Below are 11,649 nucleotides of genomic sequence, written 5' to 3'. Positions count from 1 at the left end.
GTCCGTTCGGTCGAGCTACAGAGAGAGAGAGAGAGAGAGAGAGAGAGAGATGAATGAACTTTTATTATGCATGAAATTTTATTAAATTCTGATTGTAATCTTATTTGAATTTAATTTCTGATTTATAGTTTGAATCCTTCTTGATCCAAAACTGTAAATATTTAGTTTGTTTAGCTGTAAATAAAACTTTAATTTTATTTAGCTCTAATATACTGGCAGCAAAATTTTTTCCGAGTTTCGTTAATGCCATGCGAAAGCAGTTTTGAAGATATTCAAAGCGGAATTTTTAATAATTAAAGAGAATTTTTTTTAAAAAGCTATTCTTTTTCAGTGCCCTAAAAAGCCCTACAAGAGACTTGCTGAGAAACAAAAAATTAATCAAAATTTGTTCCTCAGTGTTATTTTAATGATTTTTCTTGCAGCTGCAAGATGCCGCGTGTATCATCCGTATGCTAACGACAAACGTACTGCTGTACCTAGCCGTGAATCTGGCCGGCATGTACACCAAGTACTTGACGGACCGGGGACAACGGCAGGCTTTCTTGGAGACTCATCGTTCCACAGAAACGCGACAACGCACGCAGAACGAGAACAATAGACAAGAAAAGCTATTGCTCTCAGGTAAAAAGCAATTTCGGGCTATCCCACTTTTTCTCTTTTCTACTTAAAATTATCCATTTAATAATTTTAACATTCTGAAACATCTTGGACGTGAAATAAAAATGCTTAAGTTATGTTCCTGACGAAGTAAGTGTGATTTCTTCTTTGCTTGAAGTAGCTTGAAATAGAATAATTGCGAAGCTCAAGACGCGAGAGTTGATTTTTATACCGACGTTTGCCTCGTGCCCTGAGCTTGGAAAAACAAGATTAGAGTATCTCCGATAGACTAGAGTAGATCCTCGACCATCCCTTTGGTGAAAGACTTAGAGGGAATCTTTGAGAGCATTTCTCGCAGCTTTCGAGAAGAAAAGACGACACGAAGCGTCGCCACGGGGTTGTAACTAGGCTGGGTATTTATGTGCATATTTATCGTAACACGCGATGGGTAACTCGCCACCGCTCGTCCGTGTAACTTGCTCGGCCGAGTGTCAAAAAGGGTCACTAGACACTCTCTCGGCCGATTGCGCCGGTTGGACGCACGTTTTTCCAATAGCCTTTTGCGTGTTACGTCGCCGATCCCACCCGATATATCGATCCGCCGTTCTTCGTAGCGGCCGCTATTAAAATATATCCCGTCGTCGGGGTACATTACGCTGGATTATATCATAAATACCACCTCTGACCCACTATCGTCGCTCTCGTAACGCCATAGGATTGTTTGTTTTCAGTAAATTGATACCGGAATAATGTCAGCTTAGTTACTCAAAATCGTAAGCCAGCAAGATTGCGAAGGTTCCCAGTAGTTGAACTTCAGTAGTTGAACTTCAGCGGAAATAGATGACTGAAGAGTCTTGTTTTTCAGATTCAACTTCGTATGGATGTGTTTCTTTTTAACATTCAAGAGAATTAATTAGAAGGCTACTTAAAGAGGAATGTTTATGACAAATGATTATCTCATTAAAGAGAAATCTCTATTCTGACTCGAACAAAGATTTCGCAGAATCTCGAGCACTTACATTTTTTTATTTTATCATCGCATTGATACACGTGTTAAAAGATAATCAATAATTAATCCCGTTTAAGTGTTGCCCGACTTTGTCGCCAAGGAAATGATCCGCGACATCGCCCGCGAAACGGCACGAGGTGGGACGATATCGTTCACGCCGAATCAGTTTCACCGGATATACATCCACCGTTACGAGAACGTCAGTATTCTGTTCGCTGACATCAAAGGATTCACGGGTACGCTACGCTCGATTAAGAGCCTCGATGTAGAAGAAAGAATTTCTTATTACTTAATTTAATGTATACAGGAGATAAAATAAATGCATACACACCTGAAAAACTATTTAGCTTTCTACTTGTTTTATTAACAAGAGGTTGGTCATCATTTGATTTTAATATACATTCTATTCTTATTGGAATAGTCATTTAATATTATTAATGGAACGTTGTACTATTCTTTTAATTGTTTACATATATGATATTGAAGGAAGAATTTTCTTCTCACTTTATTTTCTTTCTCAAAATTGTCTTCTGTTTTTCCAAAACTCCAACATTTTTCTTGGTCAATCGTCTGATTTAAATTATTTGTAATTTTGAAGAGTGAGAAATAAATTTCCTCTTGTAATATCTTTTAAACAATTAGAAGAAATTTTACTAAAAGAATCATATAATGTTGCTACATTATTCAAGCACGTATATGACACTGTTCCAAGAATAGAATCTTTATTAAAGACAAATGATAGGCCACCCTACTGAAAAAAACCATCACAACGTTACATGATGAAATCATGTAATTAAAACATGTAAAGTCACGGATTATTCCAAATCAGTACGTGATTTTTTTGAAATCATATAATTTGAAAAATCACATGATATTAAAAATTTCATCCATTATGTGATTTTATAGTTGTCGAATTTTAAAGAATTGAATGATAGAAATAGAAGAAAAAAGAACATATCATCATGTGATTTTTCAAATTACATTTTTTAAAAAAATTACGCCTACTGATTCATTACGGAACAATTCATTACGTGATTTACATATTTTAATTACATGATTTTATCATGCAACTGTGTGACGTGATTTTTTTCAGTAGGGTGACTTCTTATTTATAAACCAAGTAGATGAGTATATTTCTCAGATATTTACGTTATTCTGTCTATCTCATATGTAATATATTTACAAATATTTACATGTTAAATAAAATATAATATTTAAATTAACTATATGTAAAACATAAATTACGTAACTTGTATAAAACTGTATGATATACGTGTCTGGTGACGATTCACAATAATTTGTTTGAAGCTCTGGCGAGTCAGTGCAGCGCTCAAGAGCTGGTGAAGGTCTTGAACGACCTCTTCGCCCGTTTCGACAAACTCTCGGCAGAGAATCACTGTCTGCGTATAAAGCTCCTTGGCGACTGTTATTACTGCATTTCTGGCCTGCCGATCGCCAGAAGCGATCACGCTCACTGCTGCGTCGAGATGGGCCTGCATATGATAAAAGCCATACGAGATGTTAGGTTCACCACGAAGGTACTGATATTTCTTATGTATAAACTTTTTTCAGATAAAAAAACCTCTTTGCATCTTTGAAATTGATGTATTTTTTGTTGAACGAATTTGTTGTGTTTACGCTGTTTCATCACAAGTCTTAATTTTTGTAACTTTCTCAATCAAGTATCTTAAAAATATCTAAAGTAAAAATGAAGTATTAATCTAATAAAAATAAAGTTTGTACTTTAAACGTATTTAATTCGAAACTTCCTTCATCTTCCTCTGGCGCAGGTGGATTTAAACATGAGGATAGGAATCCACAGTGGATCGGTACTGTGCGGAGTGTTGGGTTTGCGAAAATGGCAGTTCGATGTGTGGTCATATGACGTGACACTTGCAAACCATCTCGAAAGTGGAGGAATACCGGGGTATAAAAAAGAAATTTGTAATACAGAGTATATCACGTATTATAATAAGTAAATGATTAATAACGTTTATCAACTGTTAATCTACATTCAGATTTTTACAATTACCTATTAGTTATCTTTAAAAAGATGCATACACTTACAATTTTTTAGGGCATTTAATCTCTTAAATTTGCTTCATCTCTATAAAATATACAAGCGAAACGAGGGATTTTCTTGTTATAGGAGGGTACATATTTCCGCCGACACGCTCAAGTGCCTGAACGACGTTTATGAAGTGGAACCCGGCTATGGCTGCGAGCGGGACAATTATTTAAAGGACAGAAACGTTGAGACATATCTCATCAAACAGTTGGAGCCCCTTAAATCCAGACGAAGGCAATCGTCGAAGCCGAAAGTCTGGACGGAGGAAGAGCTGGCCGCGAACAAGAACAAGAAGAGCTTCAAAGTGAATCCACATGCAACTGTGAACAGTAACGCTCCTGCGCCAGGTTCCTTGGATGACGATATCGGAGTTGATTGGACGCCTGAAATTCCGTTCGAGAATGTAAGCGTTAAAATTATATTAATTATTTAAAATTAATAATAAATTAGATGTATTATTAATTGAATTAATAGTAATGCAACAAATGTAAATTAGTGACAAATGTTATTTATTTTATTTGTCTTATAATTGTAAGCTAAACACAGCTACATCGGTGAGCAATTTGGAGTCCGAGTACTTAGAAGAAGAGAATGGCCAACCAGCCAAACCGAGCAACAAAGCAGCCTCGACGACAGCCGTTGAGAAAAAGGGTGCTATCGAAACTGCCAGTAACAAACGTATGAGATCAGCAAACATAAACACGTGGACTTTGCGCTATAACGACGAGAGTCTGGAATCCAAGGTGACATTGATTTTCCATTGATGCATTATTGTTTATTATCTTATTGTTAATTCTATAGGCTTGTCTGATTTAATAAAAAAATTAATACATATACATCCAAAAATTTTGAAAAATTATATTAAAAAATTGTAAATACTTTTCCATCAGGGTACAGAAATTTGAATTTTAAAAGATGAATCGTGGAATATTTGTATATTAATTAATTATATCGTACTTTGTTCTTCAGTTCGACCAATTGCGAGAGGACATGTTCAAATCCAATATGATATGCTGCTTCGTCATATGGCTCTTCATTGCCGTTTGTCAGGCCATAATCTTGTCTGAGTGAGTAGCAAATTAAAAATTAATTAATTAATTGCCAACTTCCTCGCTTTAGAAATACAAATTTTGCTACGGAATAAAATATGATTTCTTGGAAATAAATAATTCCTTCTTTATTATCTAACTTCTAATAAAATATTCAACTTAAGATTCTTATGTTATATTTATATCTCTTTAAATATTAAAATTATAAGAATTTACTAAAAAAAATTTTTGCAAAGTATATTTGAAATATTTTTTAATTAACAACATGCAGTCGATAGAATAGACTTATAAACTACACCGAAAATTATCTTCTTCTTTTGGGAAGAAATTAAATTATTTATTTTCATATATTACTACAATAATTTGACAGTTCATCATAGCTTATATCTAATTAATATAATATATTATAATATATATCTAATAATGTCGCATACGATGATATATTAATTAACTTTATTCAATTTCATTAATACCGTAGTTGCATGATTCTCTTGATCTCGTTGCTGGTGACCACGGTGATCTTGGTGGCGTCTTCAATCCTAGTGATGGCAGAAGAATTCAAGGGCATGCCGACCTACCTGCAGCACACATCATCTATGCTGGTGCACAACAAAAAGCACCGCACCATTTTCATCTGCGGCGTCATCACCTTAATGACGTTAACGTCCATCATCGGCGTGCTGACTTGTCCCATCACGGTACGTCCTTACCAGGAAGTGATGGTGCTCGAGCAACAGCAGATACCGACGACAATCGTGGCAGCACCACTTCCGGTGCAGGAGAAGTTAACAGCGACCACCGAAAGGTCAGGCCTGGACCACTTTGTCCTTACGTTTCTAGAAGCTGCTCTGAGTGATGAGTCCACCGAGGGAGGAAAAACCATTCCCTCGACGGAGAACAACACTTTGGAAACGGGTTCCAGTAATATTGAGCTGAAGCTGACTCGGGTGGTGAATGACAGGGAGCCCGGAAAAAGCAGGAGGGAATTTTTTAGATTCTACAGGTGCGTATTGGGTGATAATAGTGATCATATTTACTTGCAAACGTCGGTTGAGGTATTATTATTTTATAAATTATGATAAGTGAAATTACTGATGACTTTCTGACAAATAATATATATCGCAGATACGAGCAACATTACGGAAAGCCAGAAATCGGAAGCCGGCATTACAGACGAGTCGCACGCAAACGCGACATCGAAGTAGGTTCCCAAAGAAAGATCCTCTCCGTAGTTGGAGAGGAGAATCAGAAAGCTCGCTCAAAACGATTGGCTCTGATGAGTTCTGATGAGCTTGAGGAGACCGACTGCATTCGGCCGGAGTATATGGTGTTCACATGGATCTTGTGCCTGATCGCGCTCGCTTCAGCCTTGAAGCTGTATTATTTGGTGAAAACTGCGCTAGCCGCAGCAATCGTTGTAGTGTACGCGGTGCTGATCCTTGTTGTATGCAAGGACATGTTCACGGAGAGAGAAAGAAACGTGTAAGTCACTCAGATCAATATATGTATAATAAATTTCCAAAACATTTTTTTATATATAATTTTTCAGAATTTTTATGTTGATTTTACAATTTTTCTTTGTAATTTCTGTGTAATTTTATAACTTTTTAGAAGTGTTAAAAAATCTATAGACTTTCTTCTCTCTTTTTAGATTTTGTCTATTTGCGAAATATTCTAAGACTTCTGACATCATTAATTTGATAAGTTGTCAGGAGCCTTAAAAAATATTATAGACTTATAAGAACTATTTTTTTACTAGGGAAATATTGGAGACAAATATACAACTTTCACGTTTCAAATTCTCCTCAGCCTTAAATATGTAATGAAACATTTGACTTTTTGCAAGAAAACGTAATAGCTCTATTAATAGCAAATTTTTATGTCGTAAAGGCCTGCAAATATGTGATGAAGCAGAAGATAAAATTAATTTTTAATTAATATTGAATCGGAATGTGCAACATTCATCCCTCGTCTGCTCTTAATCTGTCTTCCAGATCGGCGATATCCTTACCAGCTCAAATGTTGACCTTCCTGACAGTCTTCCTCGTGATGGTGACGTACCATGGCAGATTAGTGGAGGTGACGTCGCGCCTGGACTTCCTATGGAAGCAACAGGCCGAACGAGAGTTGAACGACATGATTGAGTCGCGACATAACAATATGCAGCTTCTGAAGAACATTCTGCCAGACCACGTGGCACATCACTTCCTCACGACAGATCGCGCGCCGGAAGTAAGGCCCAATCTTATTTATTTAACAGGCAAATACGCTGTGTTATTACTAATATCTCCTCGTCAATGCAGGAACTCTACTCGCAATCACGGGACAAGGTCGGCGTGATGTTTGCCAGTGTGCCAAACTTCACAGAATTTTATTCAGAAGACGTGAACAAGGGAATGGAGTGCATTCGTCTCCTTAATGAGATCATCGGTACAGCGATTGTTGTTAAAGATAGCTGTTTATGATATTAACAATAAGATGTACAGGGAATAGACAAAATAATATAAATACTTAGCAAATACACTATTATTCATTTTATTACTTGTTTCATTAATAAGAGAGATCTCTAATTTGTTTTTATATACAGTTTAGTTTTGTTGGAATAATCATTCAATGTTTGAATAGTTTATATTAATCATTTGGAACCAAATAATTTGGAACATCTTTCAATTGCTTAATAAGTGATGTATAAATGCTATATAAATGATATTGGAGTAGGGAATTTTTTTCTCACTTTATTTTCTAAAATTGCCTTTTGTTTTCCAAAACTTCAATTCAATCTTTCTTGGTCAATGCAATTTAAATATCATTTGTAATTTTGAAGAACAGAAATTATCTCCTTCAATATCTTTGAAGCAACTAGATATTCTTTTAGAAGAATGATATAACATTGCGTTGTAACAATTGATACACTATTTAAGTACACCTAACTCTATTCTAAAAAGACTGATTTCTATATGAAAGGCAAATGGTACACGCGTTTTCTTATTAGTAAAACAAGGTAGTATATTTCTAAGATTCATATTATTTTATTTATCCCTTGTACTCTTCGCATTCATATTTTCATAATATATTGATGTTTTGACATGTAATTTACTTGCAAGCTGATTTCGATGAATTACTGGACGAGACTCCTTTTCACTGCATCGAGAAGATAAAGACGGTCGGAGCCACCTATATGGCCGCGTCGGGTCTGAATCCAAGCCAAATCGTAATAATAATATAAAATATAATACAACGCAATATATAATGTGCACTTTAACGAGATATACGAGGATATTATCGCCGAATTTCTTTTTGCTAAAAATCCTTTTTAGTACTGCATTTTCTTATTTTTAACATGAGAAAATACGGTATAAAAAATTCTGAAAAAATTCTTAAAGTTCTATGAGAAGAAAATAATAAACATTTTTGTCTCTTACAGTTTTTCTGTAAAATTGATAGTATTTGAATAAAAAATTATTGAAGACCAATTTCGGCAATTTTAAGTAATTAACATTTTGTTAACATTGCAAAATGGTAGAAGACTTTTCGACTCAATTTAGTCCGCTCTACCTGTTCATAAAATATTTGGCGACACTCTGTATGTATTAAGGTTTCCTGCCTATTGATTACAATCATCTTGAATCGTGATGTCAGAAAATTTTTACAAACTATATAAAAATATATTTTTTAAGTAACATATTTGCAATAGAATAACTTCATAAAGTATACTAAAAATTCCTCTCGTATTCCGGCAATTAATTAAATAACCATACATTTGAAACTGAATTCTAAATATCTAATCAGAACAAAATCAAATTATACGACAGCTGTCGAATTCAAGTAAATATAATTTTATTTCGAAATAAAACTTTTGATATATTTTACAGTGTACTCTATCAAGTGCAAATATTGTTTTCTGTTGACTCATAAGATTTAATGCGCATAAAATAATATATAAAAATAAAATTCGAATGGCAGGATAACAACGGCGACGACATGGAGCACTTGTGTAGACTGGTGGACTACGCGGTGGCCATGCGCCATCGTCTTGAAGATGTGAACGTTCACTCGTTCAACAACTTCGATCTGCGAGTAGGCATCAGCTGCGGGCCTCTCGTAGGTGGTGTGATTGGAGCACGAAAGCCAGTCTTCGATATATGGGGCAACACCGTAAATGAAGCTTCCAGGATGGATTCCACAGGTGTGATGGGCAAGATACAAGTTCCGCACGACATTGCCAGGGTAATAATAATAATAATAGCCACAATAATGATTTTTAAAAAAGCTATCTTATGTTTTTATATATATATATATATATACAAATTGTTCCTTTGTGGAAAAATACTATTAGATTAATGAAAAATCTATTGAAATGAATAGTATACAATAGTATATTCTATTCGAATAGTTTCCCAATTATTTCTAATCAGTTTTTTTTCTTAATTTTTTGCACGTCATTTGGAAGCTAAATACAGGAGACGACGGTTTTTACTAAAATTGTTTACTAAATTGCAATCTATATTTATGCATTTCTTTTTCAACTTCATATTTTATTCTCTAAAATAATGAGAAAATTTATCTTATCGCGCTAATTTATTTTCATCATATGTGAATAGTTTCTAGAATCGAGGGGTTATCAGACACAGAAACGCGGGCTAATCGAGGTGAAGGGGAAGGGCACGATGGAGACGTACTTTGTATTGGGCAAAGCCACTCTACAACAAGAGGGTACTCCCAGACACAGGAGCACCTGCCGCAGCCTCGCTGCAGTGGTCTATGGTGTGGTCCAGGCGCGTCGCAAGCAAATCAGAAAGCAGGCAATGCGAAGAACGTAGATCGAGAATCTTCAAGAATAAGTCTCCGTGTATTACTTTGCCGACGCTGCCAGATTGGTGCGGAAAGTCTCAATAATTGGGAACAAAGTTGCGCATTTACATTTCTGATCATTAAGGTAGTCTATGAAGCACATGTATTTCATCTAGAAAGAATTATATTTCAATTCTCTTTTAAAAAATAAAACATACAATATATACTAATAGTAAAATAACATATCAATATTGATAGAAAAAGCGATAAACCTTTACACCAATCTGACGGATAAGCGCGACAAGTATTTGAGCAGATTCAGGTCTTGGAAAGTTCTGTCCAATTTCATTTCCGTGTCATCTTGCCACAAAATATTGAATGTATATAGCACTTATAATAAATAATCGATCTTATACAAACATGAGTTACGCCCTTTTTTAAATGGAACTTTAATTACAACTTTTCGCTTTTTACAGCAAAATGATTCTAACACTCGGCTACTTCGGAAATGATAAGAAGAATTAATAACACCACTGTGAATATAACGAAGAAGCTGACGATTGTTAATTTTATCACAGAACAGCATCATAATATGCTCACTGTAAAAGGCATTATTATTACACTAATATAATTATTAATTATAGTCGGTGACAGGTGGAAATGCACAACGTCTCTGGCTCTGTGTAACCTCGTATATTACACATTATTACGGTAAACACAATATTTATAATCGTAATAATAATGATAATAATGGCAATAATGATAATCATAATAAGGCTAGCTACAGGATGGCCGCCGCCGCGCGATTCCGACGGGCCACCGCACCTTCCCGCACCGATTCGATCGGCCGGTTCTGTACACGACTTTTACAACATACTCGAATAATTAATCTAATTTTACATATTAATCATTAGACAATTCATTACAATTATGAACCTAGGTCAGAAGAACGTCACGACACATAGGAAGGACCGCGCGCCTCCCTTTCCCTCAGATAACGCATCTGCTTCGCTGAACCGTTAATTGATTATCATTAGCAAAATTTCGCATTCTCTGAAGAATTTCAAAGATAAAAAAATATCAATTAAATGTCATTTATAGAAAAATTTAGACAGATAATTGGACATTTGTTATATTAAAAAGACAAAGTCTTGTCTACTTGATTAATTCAAGATTTTCTTTTTTCGCAATAAATTTATATTTAATAATAAGAGAATTGATCTCTTAAATTTTCTCAATAATCAATTTCTATTTTAAATTATATCCCTTCTAATTTACATTGTAGAAAATTCGTAACATGTTAACAAACAATAATAATTTAATAACTCTTCTTTTGAGCCAATAAATATTATTTCCTTGTCGAGGATGCTCGGAAAATTTTGCTCGAGTCACGAGTCGAGTGCCTTCTCCGAGGGACGAAGGGGAGACTTGTCTCATTTAAGATACAAAGGCACTGTACACATAATGAACATACAATTAGAAGAGCGCTAAAAAGGCGGTCCGGATGATGCTTCCTTTCCCCTCTTTTATCTCTTTCGTTTCCTTCTTTCGACAGGTAAAACGTGCCCCGTTTAAAAATATCGCTTCGCTCTACAATATCTTTCTGTCGCTTTAAAATACGGCCATAATCGTGGCGTTTAAAATAGGGGAGAGCGGTTTCCTTCGTTTCTAGCTGCATTGGTCGAGACTAACTTCTTCGTTCCTCCTCGTCTAGATTAGTCTAGCTTTATTTAAGGAAAAATAGATGACTATGATCGGATTGGATGCGCGGTAACTATTTATTATTATTATATTATTATTATGATTACACGAGGGAGTGAACTCTTGTAATGGGGAAGATTGTGGAAAACAGGAGAGTGGATGGGGCGCGAAAACGATTGGTCAATGCGATCAGAAGTCAAGAAAACGCTCCTGGCTAGGTGGGATCTCTCACGTTTATCACAATTTGGCAGTGAACGTTTTCACGTTGTTGTTGTCGTTAAGAAATACATAGCTTACAGCGATATAGTGTTCAGCCGTGTCTTTCAAAAGCTATATACATATATATACGATTGCTAGCTACAACGGCTTGCTATCTATATATATATATATATATATATATATATATATATATATATATATATATATATATAGTA

The 11,649-nt window shown here is 35.1% G+C and overlaps 1 protein-coding gene across 1 annotated transcript in view; it reads left to right on the top strand.

Moving 5' to 3' along the window:
• Positions 1 to 9,933, top strand: part of LOC105621896 (adenylate cyclase type 8) — a 14,712-nt gene extending 4,779 nt beyond the window's left edge. Inside the window, exons 6-19 of the mRNA XM_012203333.1 lie at positions 423 to 621; positions 1,684 to 1,842; positions 2,915 to 3,144; positions 3,397 to 3,533; positions 3,756 to 4,077; positions 4,211 to 4,417; positions 4,644 to 4,741; positions 5,202 to 5,726; positions 5,849 to 6,205; positions 6,718 to 6,955; positions 7,027 to 7,153; positions 7,828 to 7,934; positions 8,687 to 8,950; positions 9,325 to 9,933. Coding sequence (XP_012058723.1) covers positions 423 to 621; positions 1,684 to 1,842; positions 2,915 to 3,144; positions 3,397 to 3,533; positions 3,756 to 4,077; positions 4,211 to 4,417; positions 4,644 to 4,741; positions 5,202 to 5,726; positions 5,849 to 6,205; positions 6,718 to 6,955; positions 7,027 to 7,153; positions 7,828 to 7,934; positions 8,687 to 8,950; positions 9,325 to 9,543 — 3,189 coding nt within the window. The 3' untranslated portion in view covers positions 9,544 to 9,933. The remainder of the gene's footprint in view (positions 1 to 422; positions 622 to 1,683; positions 1,843 to 2,914; positions 3,145 to 3,396; positions 3,534 to 3,755; positions 4,078 to 4,210; positions 4,418 to 4,643; positions 4,742 to 5,201; positions 5,727 to 5,848; positions 6,206 to 6,717; positions 6,956 to 7,026; positions 7,154 to 7,827; positions 7,935 to 8,686; positions 8,951 to 9,324) is intronic.
• Positions 9,934 to 11,649: the final 1,716 nt, after the last annotated feature.

The sequence above is a fragment of the Atta cephalotes genome (assembly GCF_000143395.1).
Source record: "Atta cephalotes unplaced genomic scaffold scaffold00038, whole genome shotgun sequence".
Lineage (NCBI taxonomy): Eukaryota > Metazoa > Arthropoda > Insecta > Hymenoptera > Formicidae > Atta > Atta cephalotes.
Note: the sequence above shows the minus strand (reverse complement) of the source record. Positions and strands in the feature narration are given on the sequence as shown.